This window comes from Euprymna scolopes, chromosome 6 (genome assembly GCF_053919585.1).
Source record: "Euprymna scolopes isolate OS-2025 chromosome 6, ASM5391958v1, whole genome shotgun sequence".
NCBI lineage: Eukaryota > Metazoa > Mollusca > Cephalopoda > Sepiida > Sepiolidae > Euprymna > Euprymna scolopes.
This window is the reverse complement of record NC_136487.1, coordinates 74,020,369-74,039,731: the sequence shown is the minus strand read 5'-3', so window position 1 is coordinate 74,039,731 and position 19,363 is coordinate 74,020,369. Positions and strand designations below refer to the sequence as shown.

The following is a 19,363-nucleotide window of genomic DNA, read 5'->3' as shown; positions in this document are numbered from 1 at the left end:
TAACTTTAGACAAGCTTTTACCGTCAACAGACAATAATTATAAATCTCATATTAAAGTTAAAAGTAACATTTTTACTAATAAATATTTATCAGGTATTTTTGTCATAATCCTAATTAAACCGCATGCTTTATTAAATATACGGCATGATCACGATGAAGCACCGGTTTCCGCTAGATCATTGAAATTAAGCGATGTTGAGCTTCGTCAATACTAAATGGGTGACAATTTTGGAATACTAGGTGCTGTATGTGCTCTTCACTTATCTCGGCATTGTTTCTGATCGTTCTGAACTTCTCCATGCCATCAGAATAACACCGTGTCGATTCAGGAGATGTGTAGTGAGGACCGTGCAACCCTTGTAATTGTCTGTATTTTTGAGATGAGGTGTTTTCATTGATTAAGATTGTCGGACTGACTTCTTGGTTGTTATAGTCACAACGTTTCGGCCGTTTTACCCTCCGGCCTTCATCAGGTGTTTTGTATCGAACTGGGGAACCGTTTGTTTGGAGTCTCGAACCCAACCCTTTATTATTATTACGGGGGTACCGTGTTCAGATGGCCGAGTAGTCCTAGACGTTATATCAAAGTTTACAGTTACCCAAAGGTGCTGAGTTCAATCAGTAAAAAGCAGCAAAACAATAAAAAAAAGTAACATTCAAAACAGAGAATCAGCAACTATGTCCCAGAGCCTAGCTGGAGTCCGAACACGGTACCCCCGTAATAATAATAATAAAAGGTTGGGTTCGAGACTCCTAACAAACGTTTCCTTAGTTCGATACAAAACACCTGATGAAGGCCGGAGGATAAAACGGCCGAAACGTTGTGACTATAACAACCAAGATGAGGAAGTCAGTCCAACAATCTCAATCAATGCAACTCTTGCTTCACAATTGCTTGTACAAGGCATCCATTGTCGCTCAAGACAGAACGGGGGCGATATATATATATATATATATATATATATATATATATATATATATATATATATATATATATATATATATATATTTATTGAATGTATACCTCACCCCAATATTTTCGAATTAAAAAAACTAAGTAATACACTCAATTAGAAGAATATCTATCTTAGGACGGATGAAATAAATTTTCCATACAGAACTATTTTGCGCCATTTTTATTGCCCTTTTCGACGATTAAAATCAAGATATGATGATTCTTAACCTTATGTCTAGAAATCTCAATTCTAATTTTGATCAAAATCCATTACACGATTTTGGTTTTAGAAAATGTGCAAAAATTTTAAGCTTAGGGGATCTTAAGAAGAAATTGAAACTCATGGAATCTTGTCTAATTTGGGTCTAATGACTATGGATCAATTCTATGCCAATCTGAAATGTTTGCATTTTCAAATGGGATGTTATACCTATATTATGCTCCCTAAACAGCTGAGCTGTTACCATCAAGTGGCTTCATGCCTTGTCTTAATCGATTTCCGTTATAACAAGTGAAGCATGCATGGTCTCCCGTGAGTGCACAATGAACGAAGCATAAAAAATGACTAAGTTTAGCATTTGTCCCTCCCCCAGCATTTATCCCCAAAAGTCCCCAGGGGACGTCAAATCCTGGTGAAAATGAACAAACGATGCAGTTTTAGGCCTTAACATATGTAAATTTGAGTTCTGCACTATGCAAAAAAAAAAAAAAAAAAAAGAAATGACAAAGTCCATCATTTGCCCTCACCCCTTTAGCCCCCAAAGTCCCCAAGGCTGTACACATTTAAATTTGAGTTCAGCACCATGCAAAACTGCTAAATAGACATACGCAGAAAAATTTTGGACAAATATGGCAAAATAGTCCAAAAAATGGAGCGTTTTTATTAGCCCTAAAAGGGCCCCTAGGGCATACCCAAGAGTTATCGTGAAGTATAGACAAACAAAGTATATAGAAATCAGTTAGTGACAACTTTTCAGAAAGTTTTATAAAAATCCAAGGCATCAATTTTTTTTTTAATGAGCACAAAAGTGTCAAGTTTAACTATTTTAACCCAAAAGGCACATTTAAGGGGGACAACCGGAGTTTTCCCGGAAAATCCGTTATGTTACTTTTTTACTCATATCATGTTTAATGTTTGTGCAAAATTTTAAATAATTCCAAGCGTAGTTATTGAGAAAAATTCGGACAGACGAATGGACAAACGGACGAACGGACAAGGCTGAATTCACAGGTCCACCCTCCTTTTGTCGGGGGACAAAAATCCATTTAAAATGCTACAAAGAAACTGAAATTTACGGAATATTAATTAATTGATATCTTATACCTCTTGTTATAATTGAAAAAATTGAAATATTGTAATTTTTACGCTGTTTTATCGTCTTTCCATAAAACTCAATTAATCTAAATATAGCCCACATATTAGCTAGTTTACTAAAAATTGATAATGATCGGTTAATATTTATGAGTTAATCCTATACATACAAGTATATAAACATATACATATTAATGCAAATAGAGATAAGTTGAACGTGTTTAACATCCGCACGCAAAATACAAAACGACAGAAACACGTCTCTCAGTCATATATAGACTTTTCTGTCATACTTACATGGAAATCATATTTTACATTCAATTTCACTTTCCAAGTGTGCCTTCAATCTTTATTAGAATGAGTTCAGATTCCAATGAATAACATGTAGAAGGTACTCTTTTCACTGTAATGGCCGCTGAAACAAAAACGACAATGGAGAAAAAATGTGACACAGTTATTTTTAAAACTCTAGCTTCTATAAATAGCTAAATTGCCGTGAGATATTAACGGGACAAATTCGTTTTTTGCAAATATATTAGCCGGTTTATTTCCGAAAACGGTTTTGAATTCCGTTTTCGTAAATCAGGGTTGTTGCCTGATGAGGTCTCTAGTTGGTAAATACTGGTAGACCGAAACATGCCCATGACTGTGTAGCAACAAACTACTGCTTATGTAAAGACAAATGTAACTTGCTCTACTTCTGTATTGAGCACCCTCGTATGAACCTCGTTATATTTCACTGGTTAACCTACCTTTGGAAAATAGCAACCTCATATATATATATATATATATATATATATATATATATATATATATATATATATATATATGTATATGTATATATATATATATATATATATATATATATATATATATATATAAGATGTTAAAAGTTTACGTATGCTTCTAGAATAGAGATTTAAAAGTTATGAGGGTTTTTTGAAATATGGATTTTGTATTTACTATTTTAGTTTTTATATTTCAAGCGGTCCTCCGCTCTTGGTCACAAAAAAGTATCGAAAAAATATATATTTACTAGCTGGCATATCGGCGTTACTCGGTCGTAAAATACGCTTAAACATGATATTTTAATTCATGCAGATTGCGTATGCATTATTATAGAATCAATCCTAATGTGAATATTATATATCATGAGGAATAATTTGCCCGGTTGATTAATTCGCAAAAATAAATAAATAAATAAATAAATAAAAATAAAAACAAATAATAAAATAAAAATAATAAGGATAATGTCGTTCATCAAATCTTGTCTGTTTTTGTTTGCAATATCACGTCAGCTTGTATTTGGGCTTAGCAATTAATGTCCAGGAAAAGTCATTTCTGATTAATGTTTAGTTTTAAAATATGCAAACAAAGAAATGATTTGCGGCAATCTTGAATGGTACATATTATTTCATCTTAAATGGAACTCATTAATAAGAAAAAATTAAAAATTAAAATTAAACGGTGAGATACACCCGGTATTGAACAGATAACTATATGATCTGTAGTCGAATGCTCTACCACTAAGCCATATCTCCACATTATAATAAATATGTTTTTTTTTTAATTATCTTCTTTTTAAGAAGAACTAATTTGCTGAAAGTTTATTACCTCCCTTGGCCGGTGGAAAGCAAAATATTTCCCTGTAAAAGTATTATTTTTTTATCTATAAGGTACAAAAGCTATTTTTAAGGTAGGACTTTTTCGATTTTCAATACTTATCGGATGAATTTTTGTACAAAAGATCTAAGAACACTGCCAGACATAAATTAGCTTTGTTTGAAATTTGCAACAGACAGGCTCTGCCGTTTCGAAACCCATGAGGAAGGAACACGTACACACAGTGACTTTTATATAATAGCATATATAGGCATAGAAACAAAATTTGCAAAAAAAAAAGAAAAGAAATTAATAAAAACTTTAAAATTCGAAAGTGTAGAATTATAAATATAGAAATACTAGCAGTTCAGACCAACTTTGTTTGGGCCCTATGTACTGTTCATGACTTTATGTGCATATATATATATATATATATATATATATATATATATATATATATATATATATATATATATGTATATATGTAGTTGCCTGTCTAGCCGCACTGATGAGCTGTGAAACAGCGAAACAGTACTGTATGTGGATGACTATGTATATATATATATATATATTAAAAAGTTTGACTCATGTCCAGGTAACCTACATCTAAAATTTCAAGTGTTTAGATCCAAAATTGGCGGAGGAGTTTGGTAGAGTCTGCAAAGGTCAACTCTTTTAACTTTGATCTCTTAGCAGCCAAATTTTCGCCTCAAAACTGATTAAAAAGCTTGCTGCATGTCTGAATATTCTTTATGTAAATTTTCAAATGTTTAGACCCAAAATTGGCTGAATAGTTAGCTAGAGATCGCAAAGGTCAAATCTTTTGAACTTTTACCCCTTCTCCTCACAAATTTTCGGCCAAAACCGATTAAAAAACCTTGCCCTATATCTGAATACCCTTTATGTAAAATTTAAAATATTTAGACAAGAAATTGGCTAAGTAATTTGGTAGAGGCCGCAGAGGTCAACTTAAAAAAAAAAAAAACTTTGACCCCAATTTTGACCCCTCAGCGTTTATTGTTTTGGGCTCAAATCAAATTAAAAAACTTGATCCATGTCGAGTAACTAAAATTTCAAGAGTTTAGACCCAAAATTGGCGGAAGAATTTGGTAGAGTTTTCAAGTCAAATCGTTGAACTATTAATTGTCTGCTATACTTTTAAAATAATTGCAACGATCATGATTTATTACAAAAAAAACAAAAAACAAAACAAAACAAAAAAAAAACAACTAGCATGGAGGCGTGACGTTGCCCGGGATTGAATACGAATCAACGAATGTGCAATACTTCTAAGGGCATTCCTATAAAGAAACTATCTAAAAACACTCCTAGACACATAAAGTACATTCAGCGTCCTAAATTCTCCTTTCACTTTAAGTTTATGTGCTTAGTAAAACCTAGTTATCCCCCCTGCAATATCAGTCCCTTTGACACTGTAACGTTGTCCAGGAACTAACATGTTGTAAGTTTCAGTCGCAAAGCAGACAAAGAATAGAAAAGAACTTCAATTCGATTTTTCTTTGTAACAACGACATTTATTTCAACCTCGTGATCTAAAACGTTCTCCACGCTTCTCACGTGCTTTCGAACGTTATTTTGTTCCGTGCTCCACGTCTCTCCCGTGATCCTCCTCTTTCTCCATTTTATAGTCTTTTTTTCTTTAGCGTGACAGATTTCTTTTGTTAAGAATAAGTAGATCTGAAAACACTTTTAAAGATGGTATCAAGCTAGTCATATGGTTATCGTACTTGACTCACTGCCTAGATTTTGGTTTCGATCTCAGCTCGAATATTTTTTTTTTTTTACTTACAAGAAGTGAACTGCTTAGAAAAAAGGTAAAACTCGCATGCACATGCCTCAGTTTCTTTTATATAGAGAACTAGCTTGGGTGCCCGGCGTTGCTCGGCGTTGCTCGGCGTTGCTCGGCGTTGCTCGGCGTTGCCCGGGTGTTCGGATGTGTGTGTTTATAAAATAAAAGTGGTAATAGACAGGCAGGCTCGAACCCGTACCGCGAAGGAGGAACAGAACGTAACCCCCCAAACCCTGACGTCTTTGCTGTTTCGTCCATCGCAAAACCGGAAGTGGTGAACGTCAAAATTAAGGCTAGGCAATGGAAAAGAGGGGATGACTTTCGAAAATATCGGCGAAAAAAGCAATCCCTCCTTGTAGAAAAGTGCCCAATAGAGAGTGAAATAATACATGTTATTGGCCAATTTTTCAATATTTGTCGCCGGAAGGGTCGAGCTTCAAAACGATACCGATTTTGTGAAAATTCGTCGCCTTATCGAAAGATTAAAGCAGACATACAAATATACATACATACCTACGTTTAAGCAGACAGGTGAAATTTATATTATAGGAAACAAAAGAAACAAAATAAAAATATCAAGGGTATTAGTTCATACAGAAACGTTGTTTTAATTTGAATAAAATAAAATACGCATCAAATGCGTTTGAAAGCCAAATCACAACGTAATATTAGGAAAATAAACAAATATTTTACTTGTTTGAAATTTATCACAAATATATTTCAGAGATATACTGTGTGTGCTGTTTTGTTTCTTTTTTTCTTCTTTTCCTCTTCCTTGCCATGTTGTACCTATTTACAATGTCTCCCCACAGGACAGAGTTAGACACCAGGGTCGTTTTTTAACGTGGAGAAAAGGTACAAAAATAAAAAATTGTCCCAGTCGTGAAGGATTTCTCCTCCACTGAAAGAGAACGAGAAATGGAAGTGCCGCATCTGAAGAACAGATGGTATTTATTTGCTCCCCCACCGAGCAAATTAGGCACAAGGCCGATTTTTAATGTGAGGAGTGAAGGGGAAATGGGGACCAACTCCCCGAGGAGTAGGGGAGCTGGATAGTGATAATTGGTATGAAGGGTTTCCCCTACATTGACCAAGGTCTTATATGTGGGGTCGCCCCCACATAGGGTCTTTGCTTTGCTTGCAGTATCTGCCGGAACAGATGGTATTTATTTGCTCCCCCACCGAGCAAATTAGGCACAAGGCCAATTTTTAATGTGAGGAGTGAAGGGAGGGGGAAGGGAAAAAGGGGACCAGCTCCCGAGAGGTGGGAAATGGGAGCTGGTTAAAGGTCAGGTATGTGGGGTTGCCCCCACATCTGGTCTTTGCTTGCAGTATCTGCCGGAACAGATACTACTCTTTGATCTTGGCCAAAAGGCCAGACTTGGAGAAATAAAAGTCTGTTTTTAAAGAGCCGCGCGTTGTATCTCAGCGGTTGTATTTTGAAATGTTTGAACTGTGCGTAGGCAACGCGAGAATAACGTCAAGGATGTGAGTTCATATAGAAACGTTGTTTTAATTTTAATAAAATAAAATGCGCATCAAGTGCGCTTGAAAGTAATATTAGGAAAATAAACAAATATTTTACTTGTTTTAAATTTATAACAAATATATATATATATATATATATATATATATATATATATATATATATATTACATGAAATATTTGCTGCCAATTTTACAATATCTTTTTATTTTCGGTTTATGTGTATTATTATTATTATTATTATTATTATTATTATTATTATTATTATTATTATTATTGTTTTTACCTTTCCAAATAAAATTAACGTTAAAATATAGTATCTGTTCTGATACTATACTTTATTTTTTCTGTCTGTGGTCAATGAAGGAGACATCTTTTAATGTTGAGGATTAAAGAAAAAATTGCCCCAATCTCGAATACCTCTTTTTTTGTGGTAACAAGGTTTTGACTATATTAAAAACTGACCTTAACTTTTTCATCGGAGGAAGGCAAGTAATTTTTTTTTCCATATGTGGAAAACTTTGTTTCTGTTTTTAATGTTTGCTAAAAAATAAACGCAATAAATTTCACTGACGTGTCAATATATGACCGCGTCTTAAAAATGTCGGTTCACGCTTAAAAGTAAATCTAATAATAAGCGTTGATAAAGTTAGTAAAACTAAGTAAAAGCATGAATGTTGGCTCTTTGTTAAAGTGTAGAATAGTTAACAGTCGAGAAGATAGATTCAGCCGTTTCGGAACCTATGAGGAAAGAAACACTGTCTCACACACACACACACACACACACACACACACACACACACACACACACACACACACACACAAAGTCACATTTATATAATAGTAGAGATAAATATGTGTGTGTGTGTGTGTGTGTGTGTGTACGGCATAATCACATTAATACACCGGTTCCCGTTAGATCACCGAAGTTAAGCAATGTTGAGCCTGGTCAGTACTAAAATGGGTGACCATTTGGGAATTCCAGGTGCTCTATATATATATATATATATATATAAATATATATATATATATATATATATATATATGTCAGCCCCTTTAAGAAACTCTTATGATTGAGCACTTTCAGTTGAAATAAAGTCGGTCAATTTAGCTCGTATGCGCAGATAATCATATAATGATTAGATCACTCTAACAGACGTTAAAAACATTTAAAAATAAATGTTTAAATTTCAACAGCAATTCTTGCAGTCAACGATGGCCGAATGAATTAGGTTCTTGCTAATGGGGCCAGAGAGATGGCTTCTGTTGCCCGTTTCGAATGAAACACTAGTGTCTGTAGGCATTTAATAATTATTATAGTAAATAATTATATATATATATATATATAAGCAAACTCTGTTTTTATGTTTAACATACATTGTGCCTCTAAACAAAGAGTGAATTATAATTAAAAAAAATTATTTTACCAAAATAAGATATATATATATATATATATATATATATATATATATATATATATATATATATATATATATACTACTTGAACTAGTATATATACTATATATATATAAGCTCGCGATTTGTTTACAAACAAACGTTTGAGCCCTCTACGAGTAGCGGACGAATGTTTATTTAAATAATCGTTCGGATAGGTTAATTTCGGCCACCGATTCCGTAGTCATGTGGGTAGGACTGCCGACTGTCATCACGACGGTTCTAGGTTCGATCCTCGGCTTGGGAGAGGTGTAAGTCTAGCGGCACTGATGAGTTGTGATACAACGAAACAGGTCTGTATGTCGATGACTAAAATATATTTTATAAAGCTCCCCTCTTTGGTAGAGCACTCTTGTAAATTATCTTACTCGCTGCTTAATTTAGCTGAAATAATGCGAAGCTCGCGATTTGTTTACAAACAAACGTTTGAGCCCTCTACGAGTAGCGGACGAATGTTTATTTAAATAATCGTTCGGATAGGTTAATTTCGGCCACCGATTCCGTAGTCATGTGGGTAGGACTGCCGACTGTCATCACGACGGTTCTAGGTTCGATCCTCGGCTTGGGAGAGGTGTAAGTCTAGCGGCACTGATGAGTTGTGATACAACGAAACAGGTCTGTATGTCGATGACTAAAATATATTTTATAAAGCTCCCCTCTTTGGTAGAGCACTCTTGTAAATTATCTTACTCGCTGCTTAATTTAGCTGAAATAATGCGAAGCTCGCGATTTGTTTACAAACAAACGTTTGAGCCCTCTACGAGTAGCGGACGAATGTTTATTTAAATAATCGTTCGGATAGGTTAATTTCGGCCACCGATTCCGTAGTCATGTGGGTAGGACTGCCGACTGTCATCACGACGGTTCTAGGTTCGATCCTCGGCTTGGGAGAGGTGTAAGTCTAGCGGCACTGATGAGTTGTGATACAACGAAACAGGTCTGTATGTCGATGACTAAAATATATTTTATAAAGCTCCCCTCTTTGGTAGAGCACTCTTGTAAATTATCTTACTCGCTGCTTAATTTAGCTGAAATAATGCGAAGCTCGCGATTTGTTTACAAACAAACGTTTGAGCCCTCTACGAGTAGCGGACGAATGTTTATTTAAATAATCGTTCGGATAGGTTAATTTCGGCCACCGATTCCGTAGTCATGTGGGTAGGACTGCCGACTGTCATCACGACGGTTCTAGGTTCGATCCTCGGCTTGGGAGAGGTGTAAGTCTAGCGGCACTGATGAGTTGTGATACAACGAAACAGGTCTGTATGTCGATGACTAAAATATATTTTATAAAGCTCCCCTCTTTGGTAGAGCACTCTTGTAAATTATCTTACTCGCTGCTTAATTTAGCTGAAATAATGCGAAGCTCGCGATTTGTTTACAAACAAACGTTTGAGCCCTCTACGAGTAGCGGACGAATGTTTATTTAAATAATCGTTCGGATAGGTTAATTTCGGCCACCGATTCCGTAGTCATGTGGGTAGGACTGCCGACTGTCATCACGACGGTTCTAGGTTCGATCCTCGGCTTGGGAGAGGTGTAAGTCTAGCGGCACTGATGAGTTGTGATACAACGAAACAGGTCTGTATGTCGATGACTAAAATATATTTTATAAAGCTCCCCTCTTTGGTAGAGCACTCTTGTAAATTATCTTACTCGCTGCTTAATTTAGCTGAAATAATGCGAAGCTCGCGATTTGTTTACAAACAAACGTTTGAGCCCTCTACGAGTAGCGGACGAATGTTTATTTAAATAATCGTTCGGATAGGTTAATTTCGGCCACCGATTCCGTAGTCATGTGGGTAGGACTGCCGACTGTCATCACGACGGTTCTAGGTTCGATCCTCGGCTTGGGAGAGGTGTAAGTCTAGCGGCACTGATGAGTTGTGATACAACGAAACAGGTCTGTATGTCGATGACTAAAATATATTTTATATTTTATAAAGCTCCCCTCTTTGGTAGAGCACTCTTGTAAATTATCTTACTCGCTGCTTAATTTAGCTGAAATAATGCGAAGCTCGCGATTTGTTTACAAACAAACGTTTGAGCCCTCTACGAGTAGCGGACGAATGTTTATTTAAATAATCGTTCGGATAGGTTAATTTCGGCCACCGATTCCGTAGTCATGTGGGTAGGACTGCCGACTGTCATCACGACGGTTCTAGGTTCGATCCTCGGCTTGGGAGAGGTGTAAGTCTAGCGGCACTGATGAGTTGTGATACAACGAAACAGGTCTGTATGTCGATGACTAAAATATATTTTATAAAGCTCCCCTCTTTGGTAGAGCACTCTTGTAAATTATCTTACTCGCTGCTTAATTTAGCTGAAATAATGCGAAGCTCGCGATTTGTTTACAAACAAACGTTTGAGCCCTCTACGAGTAGCGGACGAATGTTTATTTAAATAATCGTTCGGATAGGTTAATTTCGGCCACCGATTCCGTAGTCATGTGGGTAGGACTGCCGACTGTCATCACGACGGTTCTAGGTTCGATCCTCGGCTTGGGAGAGGTGTAAGTCTAGCGGCACTGATGAGTTGTGATACAACGAAACAGGTCTGTATGTCGATGACTAAAATATATTTTATAAAGCTCCCCTCTTTGGTAGAGCACTCTTGTAAATTATCTTACTCGCTGCTTAATTTAGCTGAAATAATGCGAAGCTCGCGATTTGTTTACAAACAAACGTTTGAGCCCTCTACGAGTAGCGGACGAATGTTTATTTAAATAATCGTTCGGATAGGTTAATTTCGGCCACCGATTCCGTAGTCATGTGGGTAGGACTGCCGACTGTCATCACGACGGTTCTAGGTTCGATCCTCGGCTTGGGAGAGGTGTAAGTCTAGCGGCACTGATGAGTTGTGATACAACGAAACAGGTCTGTATGTCGATGACTAAAATATATTTTATATATATATATATACTACTTGAACTAGTATATATATATATATATACTACTTGAACTAGTATATATATATATATACTACTTGAACTAGTATATATATATATACTACTTGAACTAGTATATATATATATATATACTACTTGAATTAGTATATATATATATATATATACTACTTGAACTAGTATATATATATACTACTTGAACTAGTATATATATATATATACTACTTGAACTAATATATATATATATATATATATATATATATATATATATATATATATATAAACAAATAACACAATGTTCTTTTAGATAGCCCAATAGTGCGAATACAAGAGTTAAAATACTTCTTATGATTTACTACCTTATAAGGAATAGACATTCATTTTATTGTTCATTTTAAAACGTTAGGTTTTATTCGCAACACCTCTGTGCAATTATCCTGGCCCGAAGGAATATAGTAGTTCATTAATTATAATCTTACCAATCGGGTAGCTAATCAGCGCAAAATAAAACGTACAAAAACAATTTTCCAAGTTCTATACAGTCTAATAGACAGGCCTTCGTGAGCAACAGTCCGGTATTCACGTTTTTTTTTTTTTTTTCCGTACTTCCAACATAAAGGTAGTTTCCCATGATCAATATTTTATATGGCTGTGCAAAATACACTTTCTCGTTTACGTTTATATGAGTGTATAAAATATTAATTGTGTAACATTTTTAATACCAAAACAAGAGAAAAGTTTTTAGGCATACATGTGCGGGGTGTTTCACGTGATGGTCTTTTACGTGCTTTCCGTTTATTTTCTCGAAGAAAATATTACACAAAGAGAAGTTTGCTGCAAGTTTTATGCGATTTTTTTTTTGGTAAGAAAGGACTTAGAAGAAAGAGACTAATGTTATCGTAGTTAGTTATTTACTTCTTAAACTTAACTTTCTAATTTCATGACACGAGTGACGCGCACAGACAGACATCGAAGTAACATTCGCCTTAGATTACAGGTTTCCTATATTATTAGCGGGGTCTCGTTCGTACTGCTTCCCGGAGTAACTGATCTGAAAACTTTAGTTTTCTCTACGCTCGAAAATGTCATTTTATCATTCCTTGTCTCTTTATTTTGTCTACGGCATTTGACATCTGCCTTCTGCCTTAACTTTACACCATCCAGCTTTCATTCAACTCTGATAACGATCCTGTTTTAGAGATATGGGCTATCACACACTCAGTGTGATCCTTGTCACAATATGCGCTAGGTAACTTAACTGTCACTGACGTAGTGTCCGTAATATGTAACGATTGTTAACTACCTCCTTTTTAGTTTATTTATTTTTTACCCCATATATAATTGACTATAGCAATATAATAACTGCATTTATTTTTAATTTCTATTTCAGAATGTGCACTGCGAAAGCATATTAGACCGTGTACCACCCGCTTCCCAGTTTATATCTTCGATGAGAGCACCGGAAAATGTAAACACAACGATACCCTTTGCCCGGGGACGCCGAACACTTTTCCAAGTCTACGCGCTTGTGAACAATACTGCACTGAGACAACGCGACCAGATCTGTGCTACTTAAAACAATCGAGAGGCGAATGTAACGATATAGTTAGCATGTTCTACTACAATGCAAATTTAAGTACTTGTGAACAGTTCACCTACGGTGGGTGTGGCGGCAACGAAAACAAATTTGACACGCTTGAAGAATGCAAGAGTCGTTGTGATGCCTGGGACCGGACAGGTAAAGATTCTGGAAACTCCACGCTACCAGGTCTGTGCTACTTAAGAAAGTCGAGCGGTGTATGTAACGCTAGAATGATGATGTTCTACTACAATATAAATACAGGTACTTGTGAACTGTTCACCTACGGTGGGTGTGGAGGCAACGAAAACAAATTTGACACGCTTGAAGAATGTAAGAAGCGCTGTAATGACTCGGACCGAACAAGTAAAGATTCTGAAAAGCATACAATCCATACTAAAACGGCTAACAATGAAAAAGACACCGAAGTACATCGAACGCATAGAACTTCCGAAACCACCGATACTGCTAAATTTGGTTTGGGGCAAAATCGGAACATCGAACAACTCGCTTGTTTGGAACCCCCTCTAAAGGGTAACTGCAGTGAAAATATAAACCAGTACTTCTTCGACCCGATGACCAGGCGGTGTAAGCAATTCATATACAGCGGATGCGGAGGCAATTCGAATCGGTTTTCGTCAATGAAAAAGTGCGAAGATAACTGCATGCGTCATTGCACGGATCATGTGGAAGTCGTCGATTGCACGGATTCAGAAGACATCTGGGAATTTTACTACGACCAGGAAACCGGCTCCTGCGTACATTTCGAGCCTGGCAAGTGCGGCGGCAACAACAGCAGAAACATCTTCCACAATGTTAGGCAATGTGAACTCAGTTGCGTCAGAGACATCTGCAAGTTGATGCCATTTGGTACACCTTGCACTAACGAGACGAAATACACTATTTATTACGACCACACCAGTCGCACCTGCAAAAAGTGGACCGACGGCTGTCTTGCAAATGAAAACAGTTTCGAAACAGTAAAACACTGCCAAAACAAGTGCCTGCCACAAGGTTCTATATGCCGTCTCCCGCCTGACCAGGGCCGTCCGTGTCTGACGAAAGACCAACATTTTTACTATGACGCCAAAAACAGACGTTGTCAGAGATACAACAAAGGAAAATGTCCTACAACGTCCAACCACTTTATGACTTACCGACAGTGTTCGTGGATGTGCGAGGAAAATGCTTGCGTGCAAGAGTGGGCGCCAAGCTACTCGTGTAAGACGTCAGAACCGCGTTATTATCTCTATAATCTGACAACAAGAGAATGCGAGCTTTCACCTCGGAGTAGATGCAGCGGCAGCAACAACCGTTTTATAAGCGAAAAACACTGCCAAAACAAGTGCGTATCCGGCAACATCTGCACAATGCATGTAAATCACGGATCGTGTCACGGCTCGGAGCAGAGGTGGCACTTTCATAGTGAGACCGGGCGCTGTAGGAGCTTTTCTTATAGCGGATGCGGAGGCAACGGTAACAACTTTCTGTCCGAGTCCATGTGCAAAAAGGCGTGCTCCAGCCATCCCTGCCAGTCGCCGAAAAACATGATGCTATGCAAAACACCTGCAAGCAAGTACTATTATGACTCTAAAATTGGACTATGTGTATTTACGAATACAACTTGCTTTGTCCACGGGAAGACGTTTGCATCATCTGATCAGTGCAAACGTGAGTGTGTAGTTGAAAACCCCTGTCTGGAAGCAGTATTCGAAGAATATTGCAGAAGTACCCAAACTCGTTACTATTATGATGCAAAGAGTGGAAAATGTACTAGTTTTGAATATAATGGATGTTATGGTAACGCTAATAATTATCAGTCTTTAGAAGACTGCGAAACAGCATGTAACTGGGTGAAGTCGGATACGATCGATACAGCTAGCGCTAACGAGGATGGCACTGAAGGGGAGTTATCAGACAGCGAAGATCTAAGGATTATTGATGACGAATCGACCTTGTTTGGTAAAAAATCGGATCCAGATCCGAAGTTTGAAAACGATGCGACGACATCTAACGATAGCGGAGAGAGTGGCTCGGTTTTCCTGCCGCACTATGGCCACGTATGTCTTTTGCCGTTGAACACCGGATCATGCAACCAGGTATCGGAACGGTTCTATTTCGATTCGAAAACGCGCACGTGCCGCCAGTTCATCTACAACGGCTGCGTAGGCAACGCGAACAACTTCCGGTCAATGGAAGAATGCAACGCAACATGCGTGCATATATGTCAAAATCCAATCCAAACCGGGCAGTGCGCGACGAAAGTTACGCGGTATCACTACAACCGCACTTCCGGAATGTGTGAACCGTTTCCCGGGAGTGTATGCAGTAACGGTCTGAACAGTTTTATAAACAAAGATACGTGTGAGAGCATCTGCGTTTCTGATCCTTGTCTGCAAAGCAAGAAGGCGGGTGTCTGCAATGCCTCAATGAAGAGGTTCTACTATAATTCCAAAACGGATAGTTGTATCTCGTTCGTTTACGGAGGGTGCTCTGGCAACGAGAATAACTTCTTAACACTGGACGAATGCCAAGATCGTTGTCGCCATTTAAGTCGCTGCCGTTTGAGTCCGTACACCAACACATGCTGGACGGCACATAGGAAAGAACGTTTCTATTTCGACAATGCGTCCGGTACCTGTAAACCCACAGGAAGAATCCTTTGCTTCTTTGGTTTTTATGCAAACCTCTTTAACTCTTTGTCGGAATGCGAGTCTCGCTGTAAGCCGACAGATCCTTGTGTCACCCCCGGCAAAATAGACACACAGTGTCGCGACTTTTTCAAGTTCGAGAGATTTTATTTTAATGAAACAAAAGGAGTCTGCGAAAAGCATTTCATGTGTAGGGCGGGTGGTTTCGAAACTGCTTCGCAGTGCGAGGCACGCTGCCACATGAATATCTGCACCCTACCTAGTTACCACGGCCCGTGCGACCTTGACCAGGTGCGGTATTATTATAGTCAGAGAAGTAAAAAATGTCGGCCGTTTATCTACGGTGGCTGTTACGGTAACAAAAACAATTTTGAGACTATTGAGGAATGCGTCTCACACTGCGACTCAGATCGTTGTATGCAGCCGGAACAAGCCGGATCTTGTGACCAGAATTTTAAGCGCTATTACTCTGATACTGCGACAAAATCATGTCTTCCGTTCACATACAGTGGATGCGGGGGAAATTCCAACAACTTCGCTACGTTCGAGTCTTGTCAAAACTCCTGCAACAGGCAGCCGAAATGTCGGAAATCAGCTGGTCAGGTCAGCGAGTGCAATATTTGTGAACTGAAACCAGAGAACAAAGAATGTGAACCTCCATCACGACGACGTCATTTCTATTATAATTCTTCGACCGGGCGTTGCCTGAGCTTTAATGTCGGAGTATGTGGCGATAAAGAAGGGAACAGCTTCGGCAGTTTAGAGGAGTGCGAAGAAACATGCGGGTTAAGTGCGTGCAAATCGCCGCCGCTTCCATCCACCTGCATCGACGCGGACAAAAAGGGAAACTTCTTCTACGATCAGGAGACGGACAATTGCAAGTCTTTCGGCATGGGGATTTGTGGCGAGAACCTTAACAGTTTCCTGAACTTACAACAGTGCGAAAACAAGTGCGTGAAGAATGTTTGCCATTTTACAAAAGATCCCGGCCCGTGCAGGGGATCCATAAGGCGTACCTACTATAATCGTTTAAGCGGGAGATGCGAAGAGTTCTATTATGGCGGTTGTGGGGGGAACAAAAACAACTTTGAAACCGTCGATGACTGTAAGAAGAAATGTATACGCGACCCGTGTAAACTGGCACCCGATTCGGGTAGATGTAACGCGTATCTACCCCACTATTATTACAACCCCGACGACGGTCGTTGTCACCGATTTATCTACGGCGGCTGCGGTGGTAACGAAAACCGTTTTCAAACCATTGAAGATTGTCTTGAAAAATGTCAACCTAACCACTGTAATTTGCCGCCTGATGCGGGACCCTGTCTGGCTATGCATCGCAGATTTTACTTCAATTCTACCATCAGCAAATGTGCCATTTTTTATTATGGTGGTTGTAAAGGTAATAATAACAACTTTAAGACTGCTGAGAGTTGCGAAGAGACTTGCTCAAGTGACCCCTGTAAGCAACCAGCCAAAGTTGGTCCGTGTGAGGCCAGGATCAAAAGATTCTATTTCAACTCGATTACGGGTCAATGTGAACAGTTCTATTACGGCGGCTGTGATGCCAACGAAAACAATTTCGAGACAATTGAAGATTGCGAGAGGCGCTGCTCACGAGATCCTTGCACTCTAAATGCAGACCCTGGTACCTGTAACGGTAACATGATGCAATTTTACTACGACCTGGAAACGGGCCGCTGCCGGCAATTCACCTACACCGGTTGCGGGGGAAACGAAAACAGATTCATCTCGGAGACACACTGCATGGAAAAATGCATACACAACCGATGCAAAAAAGGAGTGGATCCCGGAAGTTGCGATGGGAATATGGCCCGGTTTTTCTACGACTCCAAGAAGAGAGAGTGCACACCGTTTTTATACGGCGGATGTGGGGGTAATAGCAATAACTTTCAGAATGAAGAGCAATGCAGGGACGCCTGTCTGAAAGAGAATCCGTGTTTCCTACCGAAAATCAGCGGTCCGTGTATGGGCTTATTTCGACGTTTTTATTATAACCCCGTCGAAAGGAAGTGTGCAGAATTCGATTACGGCGGTTGCCAAGGAAACGGAAATAACTTTGAAAGCCTTGAAGAATGTGAGAGCATATGCGTCCTCGTATATGAGAAAAAACACGCAGGCAAATGCTTTCTACCGAAGGACAAGGGTCGGTGTTATTCGCAGGAACAACGATTTTACTACAATTTTGAGCGGGAAACGTGCGAGTCATTTACGTACACTGGTTGCGATGGAAACGCTAATAATTTTCTAAGCGCAGGGCAATGTGAACGGGAATGCAAAATCGACATTTGCAAACAACCGAAGGACGTCGGTAGCTGCTCCGGAAGTGAGAAACGCTGGCACTTCCACGCGGAGTCCCAGCTGTGTAAATCCTTTAGCTATAGTGGATGCGGCGGAAATGACAATAATTTCCGATCATTAGAAAGCTGTGAAAGATGGTGTGTGAAACCAATTTGTCGTCAACCAATGGCCGCCGGCAACTGTGACCAGAACCTGTCGCGATACTATTATAACTGGGACCACGGCCGCTGTTACCCATTCAGATATACCGGTTGCAATGGTAACGACAATCAGTTCTTAAGTATGGAGAAGTGTCAGGAGGCATGCACTGTCGATCCTTGTCTCCAGCCGCTATCAAGTATCGGATATTGTTACGGGCCGGTAAACAGATACTTCTATAACCGCGAAACAGGGAGGTGCCAGGATGTATATTTTCACGGATGTCAAGCAAACGGAAACAATTTTGAAACTGCGGAAGAATGCAATCGAATTTGTCAGCACGTGCAGGAAATTGATTATGACAGATTAACGGACAACGGACGCTTTTAGACAAAACTAATAAAAAAAATATATATATATTTAAAATTTACAACGAGTTCTTCGTTAATGCAATTCTGAATTTTTTTTAGATGAGGTATGAATGTTTGCATTGTTTTGGATTGTTCGCACAATGTCTATCCACGGTTTCGTAAAACTTTTTTTTCACTTATATTAACAATTAGAGTAAGGATTCAATTAATTGATTAGTTGTTTTGTATTACGGCACATCAACCCTTTTCAGGTTATTAAATGCCGAATCCAGTTATTTTGAAGCATTTTTTTGTTATAGAATATATTTATTTTTTTTCATATCGGTTTCTATATAACCCATAGTTAAGACCCTAACAGGTACTACCACTCCGTGTGAGAGTGAACCTAGGAGCAATGGCAATTAAAGTGTGGCTCCACACTCCCCAAGCTGAGGCCTCACCATCGGATATACTTTAAGGTCACATCCAGGACCACGGATTCAATTAAAACTGAATCACAAGAAAGTCTTAAAAATATCCTAGTGCCCCCCCGAAGATTGATCTTTTTTTATAATTTACGGACACACCCTCAAACCCACGGTCCGATTTCTTGCAATGCAAAGCTAATCCTTATTTCTTAGCTGAAAAAAAATATGAAGGTCGTAGGTTTCAACGACCGAAACGTTGTGCCAATAACACCCACGATGAGAATAATTGTCCGAACAATCAAAACAATACAAGAATTCTTCGTAATTTCTAAAAATAAATGTATTTTTCTTTTTTGAACTTCATGCTTAAT

General features: G+C 38.4%; 1 protein-coding gene and 1 pseudogene across 1 annotated transcript in view; both read left to right on the top strand.

Moving 5' to 3' along the window:
• LOC145277695 (uncharacterized) overlaps nucleotides 1-18,650 on the top strand; it is a 39,907-nt gene extending 21,257 nt beyond the window's left edge. The window contains exon 3 of the mRNA XM_080129385.1: nucleotides 12,915-18,650. Within this exon, the coding sequence (XP_079985511.1) occupies nucleotides 12,915-18,604 (5,690 nt within the window). The 3' untranslated portion in view covers nucleotides 18,605-18,650. The remainder of the gene's footprint in view (nucleotides 1-12,914) is intronic.
• On the top strand, nucleotides 8,044-8,161 carry LOC145278365 (5S ribosomal RNA; annotated as a pseudogene).
• Nucleotides 18,651-19,363: the final 713 nt, after the last annotated feature.